This window comes from Zonotrichia albicollis, chromosome 4 (assembly GCF_047830755.1).
Source record: "Zonotrichia albicollis isolate bZonAlb1 chromosome 4, bZonAlb1.hap1, whole genome shotgun sequence".
Taxonomy (NCBI): domain Eukaryota; kingdom Metazoa; phylum Chordata; class Aves; order Passeriformes; family Passerellidae; genus Zonotrichia; species Zonotrichia albicollis.
This window is the reverse complement of record NC_133822.1, coordinates 28370756-28390363: the sequence shown is the minus strand read 5'-3', so window position 1 is coordinate 28390363 and position 19608 is coordinate 28370756. Positions and strand designations below refer to the sequence as shown.

Sequence of the window (19608 nt, the reverse complement as noted above, 5' to 3'; positions counted from 1 at the left end):
CATAGTTGCATAGGATATTTTCTTAATTTTGCTGACATTTTCTACATGTCTTATTTACTCTTCCCCTCCTTTATCTTCAGTTAAAATCTACTTTAAAAACATACGTGTTCTAAATCACATAATAAACTTCAAAATCACAGCAGGGGAATTGAGAATGGCTCTCAACAACAAATCCTATTAATCTAATATTTCCTATTGTACAGTTCTGTCACATCTCTTATTTTATGTGTTTTGCCTACAGAATGAAAAGGAGAAACTGACATGGAGTGACCGCATGCCTGGATATGCAGCAAACTTTGGACTGATTTTATTCATGGTAACATACATTTAATTTCTGCTTGTTTATCAGGTGTGAGAAACTTTGCCATGAGCATCTAGAAGGAAACCCTTGAATTGCTGTTCTCAAATATGTTAAAAATCTGAAGGTAAGGTCAGTTTGGGAGAAATGCTAGGAAGGCTCATGGAGCTCAATGCCCACCTCCAGCTTTAATCTCTTTTTCCAAAGGCTGCTTGTGGAAAGTCTGATTTGCTGTTATGCCAGCTGTTCATTACACAAATTCTGCCTCTCCTCCAGGGTTTCTGCTCCATCTCTGTTATCCAGTGAAGGGATAACATTGATGTTTAGTTGTGAGCACAGTATTGCATATGTTGGTCACAGTGATGGTCGGAAAGGTTGAGCCTCTGAACAGGCAACATCCAGGTGAAATAAATCAGTTGCTGATAAATATTTATCCAAGACACATTCAGGGATGGACTGTACAGTAGATCATGGTATACAGTAAGATCATGGTACACAATCCTCCCTTGGGAGCAAGAATCAGGTGTGCAGGACAGCCCCTAAAGTGGGAACACCATTGTCCTAGTCAAAAGTCAAATTTCCAGCAAAACAAACCCATCATGAAGCTACTAGACTTTGTAAACAGCAACAGGAAGGCCTCAGAAACAAACCTTAAATTACATGGTAAAGGATCCCTTTATCCATCTGGTTACAGTAATTACTGACTGAAACCTTCCGTTCATACCTACAGTCACTATAAAATGGCAATGAAAGGCCTGTTTACACCATTGCAGCATGTAACTAGGGAAACCCACCTGCGGCCTAAACTATTTTAAGATAGCTAAGTGTATTTCTAATTTACTCAAATTTGCATATACTGCACCAGATGTCCTGAGAAGATTTTATTTCTTTTTCTGACAATCAAATGCTCACATTGAAATGAATGTCTACACCCTTTTAGATATGTTTATATATTTATGAAGAAGTATGCATTGCATATTCAGAATATTTTCTCTACATTTTAGATATGTCCTCTATGGAAGTACTCACAGCATTTTGAGTGAGTTTACCATGCTGTGGCCATACCCAATATTTACTTTTTAGGCAGAATCTCTAAGTGTCATGAGTCACGACTTCACTTAGAGAAGGCCACACTAAGTCTGACTAAGCACACAGCCATGACTGAGCTTTTACAAGTCATTCTTTTGCAGACAAGGTGCTTACATGTGCTCTTGACTTTCACCACATGTTTAATTCTCCTCTAAGCATGAGCCTAAAGTGTTTTCCTGACTCATAACCTAGGTATTACCCTCCCTGCTTACTGAAACATCTCAGAGAGATTTATAAAGGGTTATTACCTACAGTTTGTGAGATGTAAAATGCAGAACTCCAATTCTTCAACTTCTGTTTGTGACTAGTGAAACTAGGCTGACTTTCACCATCTGCAAAGCAGACACAATGATCTTATTTTTGCAATATTTTGAGCATTATGTATATATAAGTACCTACAAGAGACAACTTGCAAACCATGCATGAAATTCAAACCCACTCTTGATGAGGGAGAGCATGCTCTGCTATTCTACATGGATATTGCAAGTTGCTCTTTACTGTATGGGATGTTTCCCTTTTTCCTGCTAGATTAGTTAAAGAGGAATTGGAACGATCAGACTGAAGTGTTGTTGTTAGTCTGTGAAATAGAATTGTACTGAGAAACCTTATTGAGCTTGTTAAGCTCTATTAATATTATTATTCACCCAGATTAATTAGTTTAACTATAAGGCCTATGTACAAAATAAATAATAAAATCTTGAATTTATGTGTGGATGCAGGGGTACAAGAGTCAGACACAGACCTGCACACGAGCAATTTCTAGTGCTGTAAAAGCGATTGTTGAATTTTTAATGCTAGCTTTCCTAGGCCAGAAGGGAAAGGGTGTTCCAAATCTATAGGTGTTTTCCATGAAAATTTCTACATTCCTATAGAGTGATTCTGTTTTATTCAGTCCCTCTTTCCCTGAGATTTACTTTCCCTGGTGATTCCTGAAGCTGGTAATGGTTTTCTTTGTGTAAAATCTTTCCCCTTTTTTTTCCCCTCTTAATTTCCATACTTCTGTTGTGTACTTCACTTTTGTGAATCCTCTTTCAAGAATTGTGTCATGGTCTTTTTTTTTTTTTCTGGCTTTTCCTCTGTCTGTATTAAGCTAGGCGTGCTGGTTTTTTTGTTCAAAATGCAGGTCGAAAAAAACCATTCTGTTTGCTTCTCTCATCCAGTCTTACATTACCAAACAATTCCAAGGATTAATTCACACATGTGTGGATGCTTTAAAATCTGATCAAGTCCTTTTGCTGTACACAAGGCCTCGCTGGACTGCAGAGGGGGCAGAAAATCCAAGTCTGATTTAAGCTATGCATTTTTGCAGAGATTGTAGGACAGAAATTCACAAGTCGTATTTTTGCAGAGTGAGATCAATGGTAGCAGGAGATTTGGGCTCAGCTGGGCATCTGAAAGCTTTTCTTGAGCGTGATTAACAATAACACAACACAACCTATAAACCCTACATTTAGTAGGCACATGTTGTGGCAGAGATTTCTGAGTTGGTGTAACGATGCTGGTAGTGCTAGATGCTAGGGTGGCATGGAACAATGAATCACTGGGGCTTTTCTTTGTTTGGCTGAGTCAGAGGAAGGAAGAAAATCAGTTTGTGTCAGGCAGAAGAGTTCAGCCTCTTCCACCCTATTCTCACTCACATGGTGTAATATTTGACTCTAGAATAGCTCTACTGGGGGGCCAGAGAACTATCTGGACATTAAATTGTTATCCTACTTGGATCGAGGTAGCAGCCTAGCCCACAGGGTTTTATAGCTTCCTTCTCATATCTAGCTTGCTTGCTTTCCTGTTTGTCTTCATTCATACCAGGCTCAGTAGGTGACCTTTTCTGAAGCCAATTTTCACATCTGTTTCTAAGCAGTTTAGTCCTGGATGGACTAGTTTAGCTATTCAGGGAAGAAACTGCCATAATGGGGGGGGGAGGAAGGATGGCCAGAGGGAATGTTGGCAATGACAACAAACCCCAAAGTGGGCACCTGAACAAATGGTGGCCTGCCTGATCAGGAATCTGGGCAGAAGAGGTATTTTCAGGAATGAGAGAAATGCTGTGAAGATACAGGAACCATTCCCTCTCGGTGACTGTCTGGGGAGTGAGAACTGTGCTCACAGTAACTGTGCAGTCCTACAGGCCCTCCTCAATTTTCTCCTCTTGCTGGATGCACAGATAATGAAGACTCCTAAAGGAGTATTTTTCCATCTGTGTCTAAGCAGATGTTTAAATTAAACAGCTGAGCAACTGAGAGTTTCTGAAGCCCTGGTGCATTTGCAAAGCAAATATTTTTGTTCTTTAAACAAATATGACTTTTTTTTTTTTTTTTTTTTAGTAATTTTGTACACCTTACTATGGCATTGCATGGATTTGAAAAGGTTGCTGCTCTCTCATCCTCTAGGTCAGGAATCCTTAGGTCAGGTTCAAGTTCATTGAACTTTCATGATCTGAAATTTCCTTTTTATCTGTTTAGTGTGGATTGTCCTTGATTCTTCTTCCTTACTGTTAAGATATAATTCCTAAGTGGGAATTCATGGTGGAGAGAGGTGTGTATGGAGGCTCAGGGATCTCATCAGCTCCAGAATGAGGCATCCAATTTCTGATTTTCCTTGTCCACCACCATAGTGAAAAAAATTGCAAAGAAATCCAGGGGAAAAAAACCAGGAAGACGGTATTAGGAAGATGATTAAGAAGGAGGAATCTGTTGCTCAACTGAGAAAAAGAAAGGAGCTTAAGGTGTCTGTAAAGGTGGAAGGTGAAGTAAATTAATATCAGGTGCTGGTTTGTTTTCTTCCTTTGTTGGGGATTTACTTTCTACTCTAGTGATTGTAGTGGGGAAGCAAGGAAAAAGTTATGGTTCTTGTGTTCCTGCACCCGTTCTGTCACTGCAAGGTAGTTCAACATGAATGTGATTTTTTTTTGGTCTGTTCATTTGGTAGGTAAGTCAAAAGAAAAATAGATATAAAAACTAGAAATGTTTCCTTGACACAATGAAAACTACAAAACCAAGGGAAATGATATTTTATGTCATTTGAAAAGTTTTCATTTAAACTGTTTCAGGTTCAGGCTTTTGTCATTCAACTTACATTTCATTTAAAATTAATGAAATAGTTCTTTGAAAAGTAAAATTAGATTTTTTCTAGGTCTAACTAGTACTATTTGCTGACAAAACATATTTGACAATTTCATCTGAAAACTCCAGGACTTTCTCCAAATAAGTAATTCTTAGTATGTTTACTAGTTCTTCATAAAAGTGTGCCCAGTTTTCACCTTCAACCTTTAATAATTTGACTCTGATTCTTGTTGTGGTTCTTTTGCAATAGTTCCTTTTCATTCAACAACCTTCCCCTGCATACAGGAATTCAATAAACTATTGCTGGATCATTAAAATGAACTGTTAAATTTCCTTAAACCTGTGTTTTGAATCTGGGCCCCTAGGCCCATTTTAATAATTGCAGTAGTCTAATCTTTCACATTGAGGTAGTCTCTTTCATCTGATGATCTCAAGATGTTTTACCTAAAATAATGAATGTACACTGGAATTCTTGTTAAAGGCAAAAAGGAAAGGGAAAAATGTACCTTCTCCCCCTTTTGTGCTGTGATGGTGAAAATTTGCTATTTTTTATTATTGTTTTAATGATTTCTTTTTCATTGTGGATTGACTTAGATTTTTTTTTATTTTAACAGAATACCACAACCCTGTGAAATTCAAGTTCTTCTTGTAGGAACTTGATCTTTAGTAGCAGGGCCAACTTTCCTCATCTCATGGGTCAAAGCTGGCCCACGAAGAATGCCAGGGATACCAAGTGATTTCTGGGACACAAATACAAAGTGAAGCCCTAATAACCCTGCTTAGGTCAGCCTTAAAGGAATAGTAACAGGGGAATAATAACTTTAATTTGTAAGTTGGCACTTCTGCTGTGCAGAAGTGAAGCTCAGGTGAAGCTGTTTGAGCCAGCAAAGCCCATTTACCTGACTGCACATAAATACAGGCCTTTCAGTCCAAGCCATCTGAATCTATTGTCAGATAAAAGATCTTAATTCCTGCTTTTGAACCCAAATTTCACTGCATGAATGATGTGTGTAGCTTTAATCAGAATAGACATGCCCATCTGCAGGAATCCATGGAACCAGTATAAAAGAATCACAGATTGGTTTGAGTTGAAAGGACCTTAAAGGTATTTTAATTCTAACTCCCTGCCAGGGGCAGGGATGCCACTCACTGGATCAGGACACTCGGGGCCCCATCCACCCTGGCCTTGGTCTCTTCCAGGGATGGGGCAGCCACAGCTTCTCTGGGTAACCTGTGCCAGGCCCTCAGCACCCTCACGGGAAGAATTTCTTCCTAATATCGAACAAAAAATGTCCTCTTTTGGTTTAAAATCATCCTCCCTTTTCTTACCACTACCTGCCTATGTAAAAAGTCACTTTCCCTCCTTTTTATAAGCCTCCTTTAGATGCTGAAAGATGGTATAAGATCTCCCTGAAGCCTTCTCTTTTCCAGGCTAGACAACTCTCTCAACTCTCATCCAACTCTCTCAAACTGTCTTCACATGAGAGGTGCTGTGAAGCATCCAGCCCCCTGATCATCTTGTGTCAGTTGAATTGTTGTGCCAGTTTGGAATGTTGCATCAAATTCCTTATTTCTTATTTATGCTCCTGTTTGCTGGAGAGCCTTTTATTTTGATCACCTGCATGTTGTCACCTCGCACTAAGAAACAGCCCTGTGATGCCAATTCATGGAACAAACTTGTTAATTTGTTTGCAGATCATGCTGGCGTTTTCAGCAGTGTTTGGTGTCATCGTCTACCGAATCACGACAGCAGCAGCCTTGTCCTTCAGCACAAACGAGACAACCAGGTCCAATGTTCGAGTGACTGTGACTGCCACTGCTGTCATCATTAACCTTGTGATAGTCCTCATCCTCGATGAAATTTATGGAGCTGTGGCCAAATGGCTGACAGAAATTGGTAAAACTGCCTCGCCACATTCCTCATTAATCCATGTATTGACACCAGGGGGTGCAAGGAGGGTCCAAGAGGAGTATTTCCTCCTGGATGGGGCCTGTGAAAACACTCAGGCCTGTGAAGGTATCCCTTTAAGCTAAGAGCTGCAGAAAGTCAGTGGGTTGTTTAAAAAATGTTGATGGCTCTGACAAAGTTACATTGATGTTGTTTCCCTGGTGAAAGTTTTAACTATTTTCTTACTGCTTAAAGGATTTTTTGGTTCCATTTTGGGGACATGTCTGGGCTGGACTTTTTATTAATGATTTTTACTGCAGTTAGTGGTTGTACTTTAAAAGTTTATTTTAAACATCAAAATATTGTTCCAAGCCTGGCTATTTATTTCTTTTGAAGAGAAGTCATTCCTTTGACTCCTATAGAGCTTTAGGCCTAAAGTATTGATTTGTTATATACATTAGGTTAAAGACATTTACTAATAGGAGTTTAGGCTGGGCTTTATTTTATTATATAAATTAGACCAAGAATGTTGACTGATAGCACCTTTACATGAGGTTACTCTTCAGACTTCTGTTCTCAATTTCTTAAAACACTTTTAAATTCACAAATGAAAACATCTCTTTCAGTCCTATTTTTGGAAGAACATTGCAAACTACAGTTTTGCAGTTGTTAGAGGTCCAAGCCTGAATTGTGGAAGTATGATCCTGTTTAGAATAAATTCCTAAAGTATTTTAAAGATATTAAGACAAAGCAATTAATTTTCACAAATTGTCACTTTGGTGGGTTCATTTGTTTATTTCTGTTTTGCACCAGGCTTTGGGCAGGTTGTAACAGGGTTACACAAATGGACTCTTGTTCTAGTAGCATAAATGAACTCAGGCTCACTGTTCAGGCCAAAATTGTACCCAGATTTTCAGCTTTCACATGACAGACTGCTAACTGTGTGTGACCTGATCAATTCTGTTCACTGCACCTGCCCAGGTAAGAAAGGGCACAAATGTTAAGGAATGACACAGCTCTATGGAAAGAGTAGGAAAAGATAAAGATGAGATTTCTCCAGCAGCTTCTAGGCAGGAGCTGGGTAGTGCTAGGCATTGCCATGGCCTCTCTTTGGGAAGTGCAGGAGAAAAATCTCTCTCTTTTAAATGTGCACCATGCTGAACTGTGAAAGAAACAACAATTTCGTACTTGCTGATTATTTACCCCCTGTCACTTTGCATTTTATTCTAATCCTGTCATTATTAGGGCAGCATTCCTAACCAATCATCAGATGTTTTGTTTAAGGAGGATCCAGTCAGAATAATCTCTAGTGCTACAAATTACATGAGTTAGAAAGTTCACTCAGGCAGCTTTCTCCAGCGCTAGGCTCAGATGCCAAATGTAATCAAAATGTTTAAAAATATTACAATTCATGCATGCTGATAAATGTTGCTTAACTTGTGAACTCTCATTACTGAGAAGAGAAAAACATTCTCAATTCTCATTTCACACTGCACTTGATCCACAAGTTGAAGATCATACTTGTAGGGCTGAAGGAGTAGCTCTTGACAGTGTAAGTTTCTATTCCTGGCCCAAGTACACTTGAATCTCTGTTCAGGTAAAAAATTACATCAGTAAGCACAAGAATAGCACTGATAGCAACTGGCTTAATCATAGGATCACAGTCATGCATATGCCTCAATACCTCCTCAGTCAGGAGGAAAAGAGTAGGAATTTTGTCGTTATCAATACAGAGAGCTTGTACAGGGTGGAGCAGGACTCCTGTGGGCCCAGCAGAGTGGGGCACTGATGCCCCTTTATCACAGATCAGACCAGCCAAAGTGCAGATGGTATCCTGCTATTCCCAGGAAGAACAGATTATCTTCAGTAATCAGGTGGTGCCAGACAAGATTTGCAGTTCACTTGTAACTCAGGACCACAGAATGGGTTGGGTTGGAAGGGACCTTGAAGCTCACCCCGTTCCAAGCCCCTGCCATGGGCAGGGACACCTTCCTCTAGCCCAGGTTGCTCCCAGCCCCATCCAGCCTGGTCTTGGACAGTTCCAGGGATGGGGCAGCCACAGCTGATCTGGGCAACCTGTGCCAGGGCCTCACCACCCTCAACGCTTCCTTGAGGCCAAGGAAGAACCAGTAAAATGAGGACAAAATCAAAGCTACTTGTGTTTGTCCCTTGCAAAGGCAACAGCTCCTTCGGAGAGTTCCACCCTTAGCTCAACTCATCCTCCACCTACAAATTTCCAGCTGTCTAATTCTGGCATAACAACCCACCACCGTGTTTAATTTTTTGGGGGATGAGGGAGTTTTCTCTGTTACAAATGCACCTATTCTGGCTGCATTTCTCATGCAGCACATCTGATGAGCTGGAGGACAAATTCTACACATGCCTCTACAGCTATGGTATAGGATGTCTGAGGGAGCCTCTGGGACCATATATGGTGTGTAAATGTTCATCCAGAGGCTGAGCTCATCCATGCAGGGTGGGGGGGAGGTTCTCTGTAAGGCAGGATTTAGTATTTTTCTCCCTCAAATGAAAAGTTGCACTGCTGTTATTCGATATTCCTGCTGCCCTGAGCTTTTCTCTTGTGGATCTATTCAGTGTATGAGATTGCCTACAAATTGTTTGAAGGTTTAATTAAGCTTTTTTATACTTATAGGTGGGTTATGCCGTAGGGCTCATCAGGTTGTGCACTGATCTTTTATGAAAATGTCGTTGAAAGTATCACAAAGAAAGTCAGGCAGTGAGGGCTCATTAGGCTTTTCTTTCCCTTTAGTGCTAAAATAATTATGCAGCTTTTTTAAGGAAAAACACCCCAAAACAACAGCAAAGCAAAGAGAACACTCAAACTGTGCCTGAAACAAAACCATACAAGTACAGCAGTATTTTTAATGAAGTCCTTAAGCCAGAGCTCTGGATCTCCTTATTATCCCACACTTTCTTTGTGCCACAGAAATTCAGCCAAGAATGATAAATTTAATCATAAAATTATCTTCTTTCACATTAGATACAGCTCAGGATGAGCAGAGAAACGCAAGGGTTTCACCCATATAAAATCTTTAAAAAAGGATTCTACCATCAATTTGAAAAACCTCTGTCTTATACCTGTGCTTTCTGCTGCCAGAAAATTTCCACAGAAATTGAAAATAAATCTGGGAACAGAGTAATGAATACTGAAAATATTAAACCAAGAAATATTGAAATACAGAACACATGTAGTGAATTGGTAACAAAAATATGCCATTATTTTTGCACTTAATTCACTTAATACCATATTCAAAAATGTATTTATTCTTGTATTTAGCATTAAACATTTCAACAATCTCACCAGAGAAAAGAAGGCTTGTGGACTACAAGTTAAGGATGCTTTTAAGGTGGTTTTTTTCTGGTTGAAAGTCTTTGTACTTTGCTTTCAGCATTCCTCAACTGAGAATATGAATGTTTTGTTATTTTAGTTGTGTAACTGTGTAGCAGATATATTCGTGTATGTTAATATCCATTATACAGCAGAGTAATTTATACTGCTTTTGCTTTGTGGAATTGAATACCTCTGGAAATCAGGTCTCAGTGACAGACCTAGTGGCTTTGGCACCAATTAGAGGTACAAAAGAAAAATTAATATAAGCCCCAAGTTTGAAGTTTGGGGTTTTTTTGTGTATGTTTGGGGATTCAGGGATTTTTATATTACTTACTGATTCAGTTCTCTGGTTTGCTTTTTTTTCCCCCAGAAATACCAAAAACAGAGAAAACATTTGAGGAAAGACTAATTTTGAAGGCATTCCTACTGAAGTTTGTGAATTCTTATGCATCAATTTTTTATGTTGCCTTTTTTAAAGGAAGGTAGGATAAATATCCTTTACATATATATATTTCTGTATATGCATTTTTATATAATGTATCTATATTAGTGAATCTGTGTATAAAAATGGGCACAAAGGCCTGAGAGTGGTCATCTTTGCCAGCTCTGAAAAAATATCTTTGACAGGCTTATCTAAAGTTAATAATTCATTTTGGTTTCTTAAAAAAAGTGTAGTTTTTATAATGAATGGTGGTGCTTACAGGCTTTAACTTTCCACAGTTTAACAAATTTTCCTTGAAGCATCATTTGGCAAAAAAAGGTCTTCCTATTTCATTTAAAATTTTGGAGCTCTTTTTTCTATTACTTTCACATTATTTTACATTATTCTCATGTATCAAATTAAGAAATAACTACAGTCAACTGGCAAATGAAGTGATTGACCAAAAAGCTAATTCAGCTGTCCTGCTAAGTAACTGTGAATTCCTATGGGCTCAGAATCCTTTTATTTTGGGACCCAGTCATACACATGCTTTTGAATGGGAAGCTTAAAAAGATTATTTGCTAAAACTTTGGCAAAAAATGTTTAAAACATCCTCTGGATTCTGTTTACTACATTTTGCTCTTCCTTTTGGGGGCTGTAAAATTTTTTCATCTCTACTCTTCAATAATCTTATCCAGCACCTTTCATTTGAGGATGAATGATGCATTTTGCCAGCCGTTGCAAATATTGTAAGCACCAATGAAAAAAAGTCACCAAATTCTCTCTTTTTTAACCGTATTTTTGTGTTCTATGGTTCGAATAAAGTCAATATCATTGTTTCTCCTGGTGTAGCCAGAAGAGTACAGATGTACAAATAGTACAGATGTACAAATAATTCCATTCAGGGCGTTATTCACATGTAAGAGAATGTGAATTAGGATATGTGTCCCCAGGTTTATTTTCCATCTCTAATCAAGTGAGGTGTTTTTAATTACATTGTTTTATCACTGAAAAATATTTATTAAAATTATTTTATCCAGATGTAGTCGAAAACCATTTATAGAGGCCTATTTCTTTGAAATAATCAAAGCTGAATAGATGCTGAGCCTTTGAAAATTCATGTTTAAGAAGCAGCTTCTATTTTGATGAAATATTTTGACTAATGCGAATGAATGATCTTGATTTCAAAGTTAACTTATTTTTGTGTTTTTATATTAAATCATGGTGTCAATATTACCTTCTTTTTCTGTTTTTATTCTAGTTTATATATTATTTTTGCTTTCAGGTTTGTTGGCCGTCCTGGTCGTTATGTGTATGTGTTTGAAGGTTACAGGATGGAAGAGGTAAGTACATATGAAATTCAAATTACAAATAAAATCCTTTACACAAAGAAATATGTGTACCTTGTTCAGTGGACTAGAGACAACAGGGGAAAAATAGAAAACACATATTAAAACAAGTGGATAAATCTTTAACTTGAATAAGCAAAACCCAGGGTGTCCATCTAAGGAAACTTTATATTCTTTCTTTCTGCAGTTTTGACTGTTTCACGGTCTTTCTTAGGTGAAGCTTCACCATTTCTGTGCTTTATTACTGGGCACTAAGGCACAAACATCCCATGGTTTGGTTGAGACCTTTGGGAAGTGTGAATCTGGCTTCCCATTCTGCAGATCGCTAAAAGCTTGGCAAATTCAATAGCTTAAAAACCTGGAGCCATTTTGTGCTAAACTTATAAACATTTTTTTTAAATCCCCTCATGAATGGGATTGCTGCTGTGGGTATTCCCTTGAAAGCTGAGAGATGTACTCAAGGTTTGACAATAAAGCTGACATAAAAGTCTTTACAAGATTGAAGGTTTTCTTTCCCCCCCAGGAGAGATCAGGTTGGAAGAGTATTGATGATCCTGCATTATGGTTATTACATTGATTACATAGTAAATATTTTTAAAGGAAATATAGGAGACCCAGGGCACCATGGGTTGTTTCAGAGCTCTGCGTATTTTCCATAATGAAGTTTAATGAGAGGAGATTAAATACCTTGTCAAACACAGATTTGAAGTAATCAATGAGCTCCATGATCTCACAAAAAGTGGTGGTAGGGACAGTGGGCACATGGAGACACTGGCAGCTCTCCCAAGTGGATATTTAAAAATTAATCCTCTAAATCCCTTCACACTCTCTGGTTTTGTTTAATTGCAGTGTGCTCCAGGAGGCTGTCTGATGGAACTCTGCATTCAGCTGAGCATCATCATGCTTGGAAAGCAACTGATTCAAAACAATCTTTTTGAAATTGGAATCCCGTATGTATCCTGGCCTTTTCCATTATGTGTTATTCCTATGGCACAGTAAATCAAAGCCTTGATCCTTATTCAGATAAATGGGACTTTTGCCACTGCCTTCAGTGGGTTCTAATTGAATGTGATGATAAATCACATTTTCGGTTGTGGTGAAATGATCTGGTTGTATTTTATGTTGAATAATTTCTATATCTTCACTAAATGGCTTAAAGAAAATGATGGAATATATGAAATAATTGATTTAAATTAATTTTAGAAACCAGAGAAAACAGGTAAGGTAAGATAGATCTCCTGGGAGTTTTCAGAGAAGCTTTCAGGACAGCAGTATTGAATACAAATTAGCACAAAGTGGAGGGGAGATATCCTTGGGGAAAGCAATAGCCCATAAAAAATGTTAAAATCTATTACTTGATCTATGACTATTTTATGGGTTTGGGGATGAAATCCACATGTTTCCAAGGTGCCTTTATGTCATTCTGGGATGATGCAGAAGCAAGCAGAGACACTGAAGGCTCAGTGCCTTTCTGCCATGTACTGCTTCAGTGCTCAAATACAGCAGGAAAAATCACCAGTGCCAAGGGGATCTTCAAGCACTAAGAATCCACTGAGAAAGTCCTCCTCCTGCCTCTTGGGAGGTTTGCTTCGTGGTGGCAGTGGCCTGTGAAATGCTGGAGATGAAGAGTCTAGTTTAGACATCTCAGCTCCACTGAAATGAGGCAGAATCTTCGAACTCTGGTGTCAGCAGCTTTCAGGTCACATGCATAAGGCCATGATGATGGTAACTAGAAATAAAGAGGAGTGATTCTTAAAATATATGAAATATATTTGAAATGAGCCCTTTTCCTCCCTTTTCTCAGCAAGAACCTTTTTTTTCCTTGCAAGGAATTTAAATAAAGAGAGAGAAAAAATTCCCAAACAAATCAGATGTAGATTATGGATGGTTTCATTATTCTTGTGTCAAAGTTTAATAGGAAGGCCTGTTTTGTGTCTGTATCTCATTGAGTTTACATTTTATTTTGAGAAAAGGGTGGTAAATCATTCCCAAAATATCTGACATGTTGAAGGCTTAAAGCTTTCTCAGTGTAAACCTGCTGTAATTTGTTTCTTGTCTTCCAAAAACTTACTGCTACTGGACTTTTTAAATGGGAATTTTATGATGTTACAAATACTGTATTTATTATTTTTGACTCATGAAAGCATGGGTTGATCTAGTCCAAACAGAAAGTCATGTCAAATTATTTTTAATTTCCCCCCCTTTGGTGCAAGAATGTGATAATTTCATCTAATTTTTCTCCCTCAGAACCACACCCCCAACCTTCATTTAACAAACGGTGGTGGCCTCAATTTTTAAAACTGTTTAAAAACAATCATCCTTTCATCCTCTCCTTCCTAGATAAATACCTCATTTCAGTCACAGGGCTATCTTGTCATATTGGAATAAACATATCTGCTTTTCTTTGCTTGTCTGCATTCCCAAGAAAATTGTGTATGTGTCTGTAGGGTTTGGCCCTTCTCCCCAGACCTATTTGCACCAGAAGAATAACTGAGCACATAATTAAATCAGAGTTAGCCTCCTGTTCCTGAATGGACCACTGTACTAGTTTGGGCTGGTTCCTCAAGGGTACCAGCAGCTGTGTTTTTCATTCCCCCTTGTGCCTCTTTGGAGGGAGTGAGAGTCAGGGTGAGTAACACAGATTCTTCCATTGGCTCCCTGTATTTTCACTGTGGGCAGAGTCCAGGTGCTGCCACCAACCTTCTCCATGTGGAGAGACAGAAGGGAATACAATAAATAGTGTTTTGGTCCTCAGAATCTGGCGCTGTCCCCTGCACATCTGTAACATGGAAGCACCTCTCTGCTGAGTTATGTGATGACTCTCATCAAAAAACATTTTCTCCCTCACTGAAGTCTTAGGATTTCAAAGAAGTTTTTTTTTTTTCAGGAAATCTTTTAATTGGATTCACCAAAAAACCCAAGGCGTTTTAGGTGATTTGCAGAAATCACACATTCCATTTTTGCCTCTTTCTCCTCAAAAACTACTGCTAAGTAGATGATGCAAGCAGCAGTCATCCTTTATGTTGCTAGAACCCCAAACTAGAAAGAACTGGGAAGCATCTTTCCATATCTTCATTCTGCTTAATCCATGGTCAGTACTGGGTGAGGAGGGAAAATTCACATGGCAGCCCTGCATTTTTTGAGTACACATCCTTGCTTTTCCTTCAGTGTTTCTGTAGAAACTGCTGCCGCAGCTATGATAGATAATTGCTGATCTCCTGAACTTTGCATGATTTCTTTTTTTAATTTCTGCATCCAGCTATAGCAAACCAGCTAGGTAAATGCAACAAGATTTGAATTATAGAAAACTAAGCCCTCTTGAACTGAAATGTGTGTTCTGTGGGGCTGGAATTCACAAGAGTAACAGATGTAAATATGCCAAAGTTCACTCAGATGTGTCACATACCATCATTCTTTTACTGTTGCCATAGGAATTGACCCTAAAAGGCTGCAGGGCTTGAAAGCCTTAACTGAGAGTTCTTTTAAGACCCTTTTTATTCAGTTTTTTTCTGAACTTACTGAAAAAAACCCATCCATGTGGTTATTTTATTACTCTCTGGTTTTGACCTTGGTGTTAAACCCTTAGGGTGAAATCCTGGCCCTATTGAAGTGAACAGCAAAACTATTGAATTTAGTGAGGCCATGGTTGTGGCCCTTCTATTCAGCATCAATTTCCATCACTTCCTGCAAAATATACTTAAATATGCTGGATGACAATACCAAGAGTTAATAAAATCCATTTAAACACAACCCTTCATAGTTACTATCTCTTATGTAGTTTTTCACCTTTACTAAATTATTCTTAATTAAAGGTTTGGGTGGGGATTTTTTTCCTTTTTTTTTTTCTTTTCCTGTTTTTTATTGTAGTTTTCCTCTGACTGAGAAACCAATAAACCCTAAACATAACTGAAACTTGTAGAATCCAGGATATCATTGTGTGTGAAGGAAGCATGGCTGTACCAAAAATTTGTGTGAGAACAAGAAATTAGATACTTTTGCTCTTCCCCTGCTTCCTTCTTGTGCTTGTGAATGTGAGAAGGTGTTTATGTGAACTGACTGAAGGAAGGACTGAAGGACTGTAGGAATATGACTGAAAGAAAGCCTGGATTTTCAGTGTTCCTTCCCAAAAGCAGGAAAGAAAATTACAGGCAAGGACACAAGAGTCTGGGTCACTGCTCTTCCTTTTGTCCAGATACAAGTGCTCCAGCTACTCAACCTAGAAATCTTTTCTGTTTAGCTTTCTCTCTGCACCTTTTTATATACAGATCAAAAAGCATCAGCTGGAAGGGGAGCCTTAAAACCCCACCTGTTATAAATAATCCTTTGTTCCTGGCAGCTGGATTCTAGGGGCTTTCTGTCTTTTCATGCAAAACCTCCACATTCATCTCTGTTCTAGCAAATATTCATAGAATCATGGAATTATAGAAAGGTTTGGTCTGGAATGGAACCTTAAACACCTCCCAGTTCCAATCCCCTGCCATGGGCAGGAACACCTCCCACTATCCCGGGTTGCTCAGAGCCCCATCCAACCTGGCCTTTGACAGTTCCAGGAATGAGACAGCCACAGCTTCTCTGGACAAACTGTCCCAGGGCCTCTCCACCCTCACAGAAAGGAATTTCTTCCCAATATCCCATGTAAACCTTCTCTCTGTCAGTGTGAAGCCATTCCCCCTTTTCCTGAACTCCATCACTTTCAATAGTCTATTTCCATCTTTCCCACAGGTTTCCTTCAGGCATTGGAAGACTCAGTTAAGTCTCTTTGGAGCCTTCTTTATTCCAGGCTGAACAATCCCAATTGTACAGCCACTGAAGACACAAACACTTGTGCCAACAAAGTAATTTTCCTGCATCTGTTCTCTTTCGGCCTGCCCTCCAGATGCCTCACCTCTTCAGCCTCTATCTATTCCACTCTCACTCACTCCACAAATTTTTTGTTTTTTCCCAGTCATCATCATTCTTTCCTCTAGATACCCCAAATCCAGCTGCTCCTTCTTACTGTATCAATAGAGAAACTGTTGAATCATCTCTCTGATTTTTGAAAAAGAGCCTTCATCTAATCACCATGTGCTTACAGCCCAGCCAGGATCACTTGGAGCTTGATTTCTCTCTTTTCATCATATTTTTTTCTCAAAATCCTGACTGTTATTGACAGGTAGTGATTTTATGCTCACTTCAGATGCTTGTTAACATGCATAATGCAGTGCTTATTGGTTATACTGGGAATTACAATCAGCATAATTCAACCATGTTCCCACCTCTTACCTAATACAATAATTTGGTGCCAATCCCCTCTGAGAAGCTGCAGTGTCATTTTTAACTGCTCTAGACACAGCCTGATAAAAACCTGGTAATTTTTTTTCTTTCTCACCCTGCATTGATTCTTCTCACATGCTGTTCAGTTTCCTTAAGGGTGCACCTTGCTTTTTGACATTCCCTGACAAAACAACCAGAAATAATGGCTATTCTACAGCTCTACAGTTTTCCCTCTTTGCTCAGATCTGTGTGGAATCATGAAACATTGCTGCATGAGCCTCTTCAGCACAAAGCTTCTGGGACACTCATCCTGAATGGGCCAACTTACCACTTCCTGACTCTGGGGAGCTGCCCTGTAGGAAAAAAAATCAGAAGCTAAAAGAACTCTTTTTCTGTCAATTTTCTTTAAAAACGTTGATCTGGGTAATTAAGAAACGGCTTCAAACAAAGGCATTTAAAAAGCATGCGCAGTTTTAGCATCACAATCATAAATACAGATAAAGGGTTCTGCAAAACTCATTTTCATTGCCCTATTGCTGCCCATTGCTGTGTAGCTGGAGAATAACATCCTGCAAATCCCTCTTCTCTGTTCCTTTAACTTTCTGACACATTTTTGCTTGGTTTCAAACTTCACATGCTTGGATATGATACAAAGGTACTTTTTGTTTTTTGTGGAAAATTTGAAGTAATTGGTTTGGCTTGCTTTCAGTCAGTTGATCTTTAAAAAAAAAAAGACAACACAAAATCCATAAAAAGAAGCATGCAGACACTCTTCAAAGCTGAACTTCAAATGGTTAAAGTTGCTGTTCATCATGCCTGGCTTAGAGATAACCAGATGAAAAATTAAAAATTATTCTGAGCAACTGAGCCCTGGATTTGGTGTATTCCCAAATAAACATTAAAACCAACAACAATTGTTTTATTTACTAGATTCTCCTGGGAGGTGTCTGTATGTATTAATCTCCAGAACTCGATTCTGTGGTGCTGTAGATAAAGGATTAGATCACACGTGCACAGATTTCACATCTAAACACACTCAAATTTTATCTCAGCTGCTGCTGTGCTGTGACAATAAGATCATCTTCACTCTCATCTGCCCACAGAAGTGTGAGAGACATTTACAGCTTGTATCATTTCATTGGAACAGAAATTAGCATTGTCTGGGATCTATTGTTCACCATCCTCTGAGAGTCCCTCACATTAGGAAATTAATTGAGATATGTTGGAAAAACATCCTGGGAATTCTTTGATTATTTTAAATCCTGCCCCAGCCTCCTACCCTTTGAATGCTACATCACCTCTGTCACCGACAAGTTCCCTTGGCTGCCATAAAGGCAGTGGGGAAGAAAGGGAATCTTGTGTCTTGAAATGGCTGAGTTTGCATGATGTAGGAGGTGAAAGTCTTTGAAAGGATCTAATTCTGTCTCGTGAAGCATTTTAAATGTACCCCCACCCTTTCATTAAAACTGTGCAATCTGAGTGTCCTGGTTACCAGTAATGCCAAAGCAGTGATGATGTTACCATCAGACTTGGGAGCTACATCTTCCTTCTACCACAAACAAAATCAGGACTTGTCCTGTTGATTTCTGAAACTTTATGATCCAGGATCTGAAAGGGCTTGATGCAATCTAGACCTGTTTAAAGAGTGTCTTCCAATCCCAAATTCCTCCATACTGGTGATGGAATGAAATGGGTCTTGTAAACACTGGTAGGTGCAGAAATTCCTCAGTCACTGTGGGAACACAGTGATCCCATGGCTCAGTGCAAATTTAGGAATGAAGCAATAAACCCACACAGCAAAGTCTTTATTGTGTTTGCCAACTTTTGTTCCTCAACCTTGTCCTGCTACTGAAGCCAGGGTCCAGGAAAGTGGTTCTGCTTCTCTGGAGGTCCAAAGGAAAACCCCTTCTCCCAAATATTCTTGTACCCAGGCCACACACCTACAGTTCAAAGAGTTTATCACAAGCTGTGGGGGAAGATTTTGTGGGAGAGCCGTACTTACACTACTAGCAAAACCTCATTGGAATTAGTCTGGATTTTCACTCATGGCACATACGTGAAGAACTGTAAAATAGTGCCGTATATTTCTGTGGAAGATAAATATCATCTGCAAAAGAAAGATATGCAATAAGTATAAATCTGGCTATTTCATGCTAATTTGACTGTATTTTGCTGCCTTGATTGTGAAGAAATACCTCGCTCTACTACTGTGGTTTTCCATGGAAATTTCTCAGTGTATAAAATAGCTTGAAGTTGCTGATGCATGTGTATTTAAAATATCACAAAGGATGGGGGAACACTGGGAAAACTTTACTCTTCATTTAGAAATCATTCATTTTACTCTAATGTATTTGTCAATGTCATTAAATTTGTCCCATTTCAGTAGGACAATGTTTGATATTGCTTTTTCTACTGTCAGTACATTCTTGCACCCTCTTTTTTGGAAACATCCCATAATCACAGAATGGCCTTGGTTGGAAAGGACCTTGAAGCTCATCCATTTCCAGCTCCCTGCCATGGGCAGGGACACCTTCCCCTATCTCAGCTTGCTCAGAGCCCCATCCAACCTGGCATTGAACCCTTCCAGGGATGGGGCAGCTGCAGCTTTTCTCTGCAACCCATCAGCATCTGCAAATTTTTTGACAATAAAATTCTATTGTACTAGAAGTTCCTAATTCTTATATTGAGATGAAAATGTGCCTGTAGTAAAAATGTGGAATGAAATCACTACATTTTGCATTTTGTTAGAAGAGAAGTACTCACTACGTTGTTCTTGAGAGTACTAATTACTAATGTTATCTAGGTTCCAGGATCTTCAGGAAGACCCCCTTGGAATATGGTTCTAGAGAGAAAAATAATTATGGAGTACTGGATTCAACTCCACTAGCTTGTATCTGTC

At 38.8% G+C, this 19608-nt stretch overlaps 1 protein-coding gene across 1 annotated transcript in view; it reads left to right on the top strand.

Moving 5' to 3' along the window:
* Positions 1-19608, top strand: part of ANO2 (anoctamin 2) — a 158112-nt gene that overhangs the window by 117862 nt on the left and 20642 nt on the right. The window contains exons 15-19 of the mRNA XM_026796668.2: positions 242-316; positions 6142-6343; positions 10057-10168; positions 11393-11450; positions 12306-12406. Coding sequence (XP_026652469.2) covers positions 242-316; positions 6142-6343; positions 10057-10168; positions 11393-11450; positions 12306-12406 — 548 coding nt within the window. The remainder of the gene's footprint in view (positions 1-241; positions 317-6141; positions 6344-10056; positions 10169-11392; positions 11451-12305; positions 12407-19608) is intronic.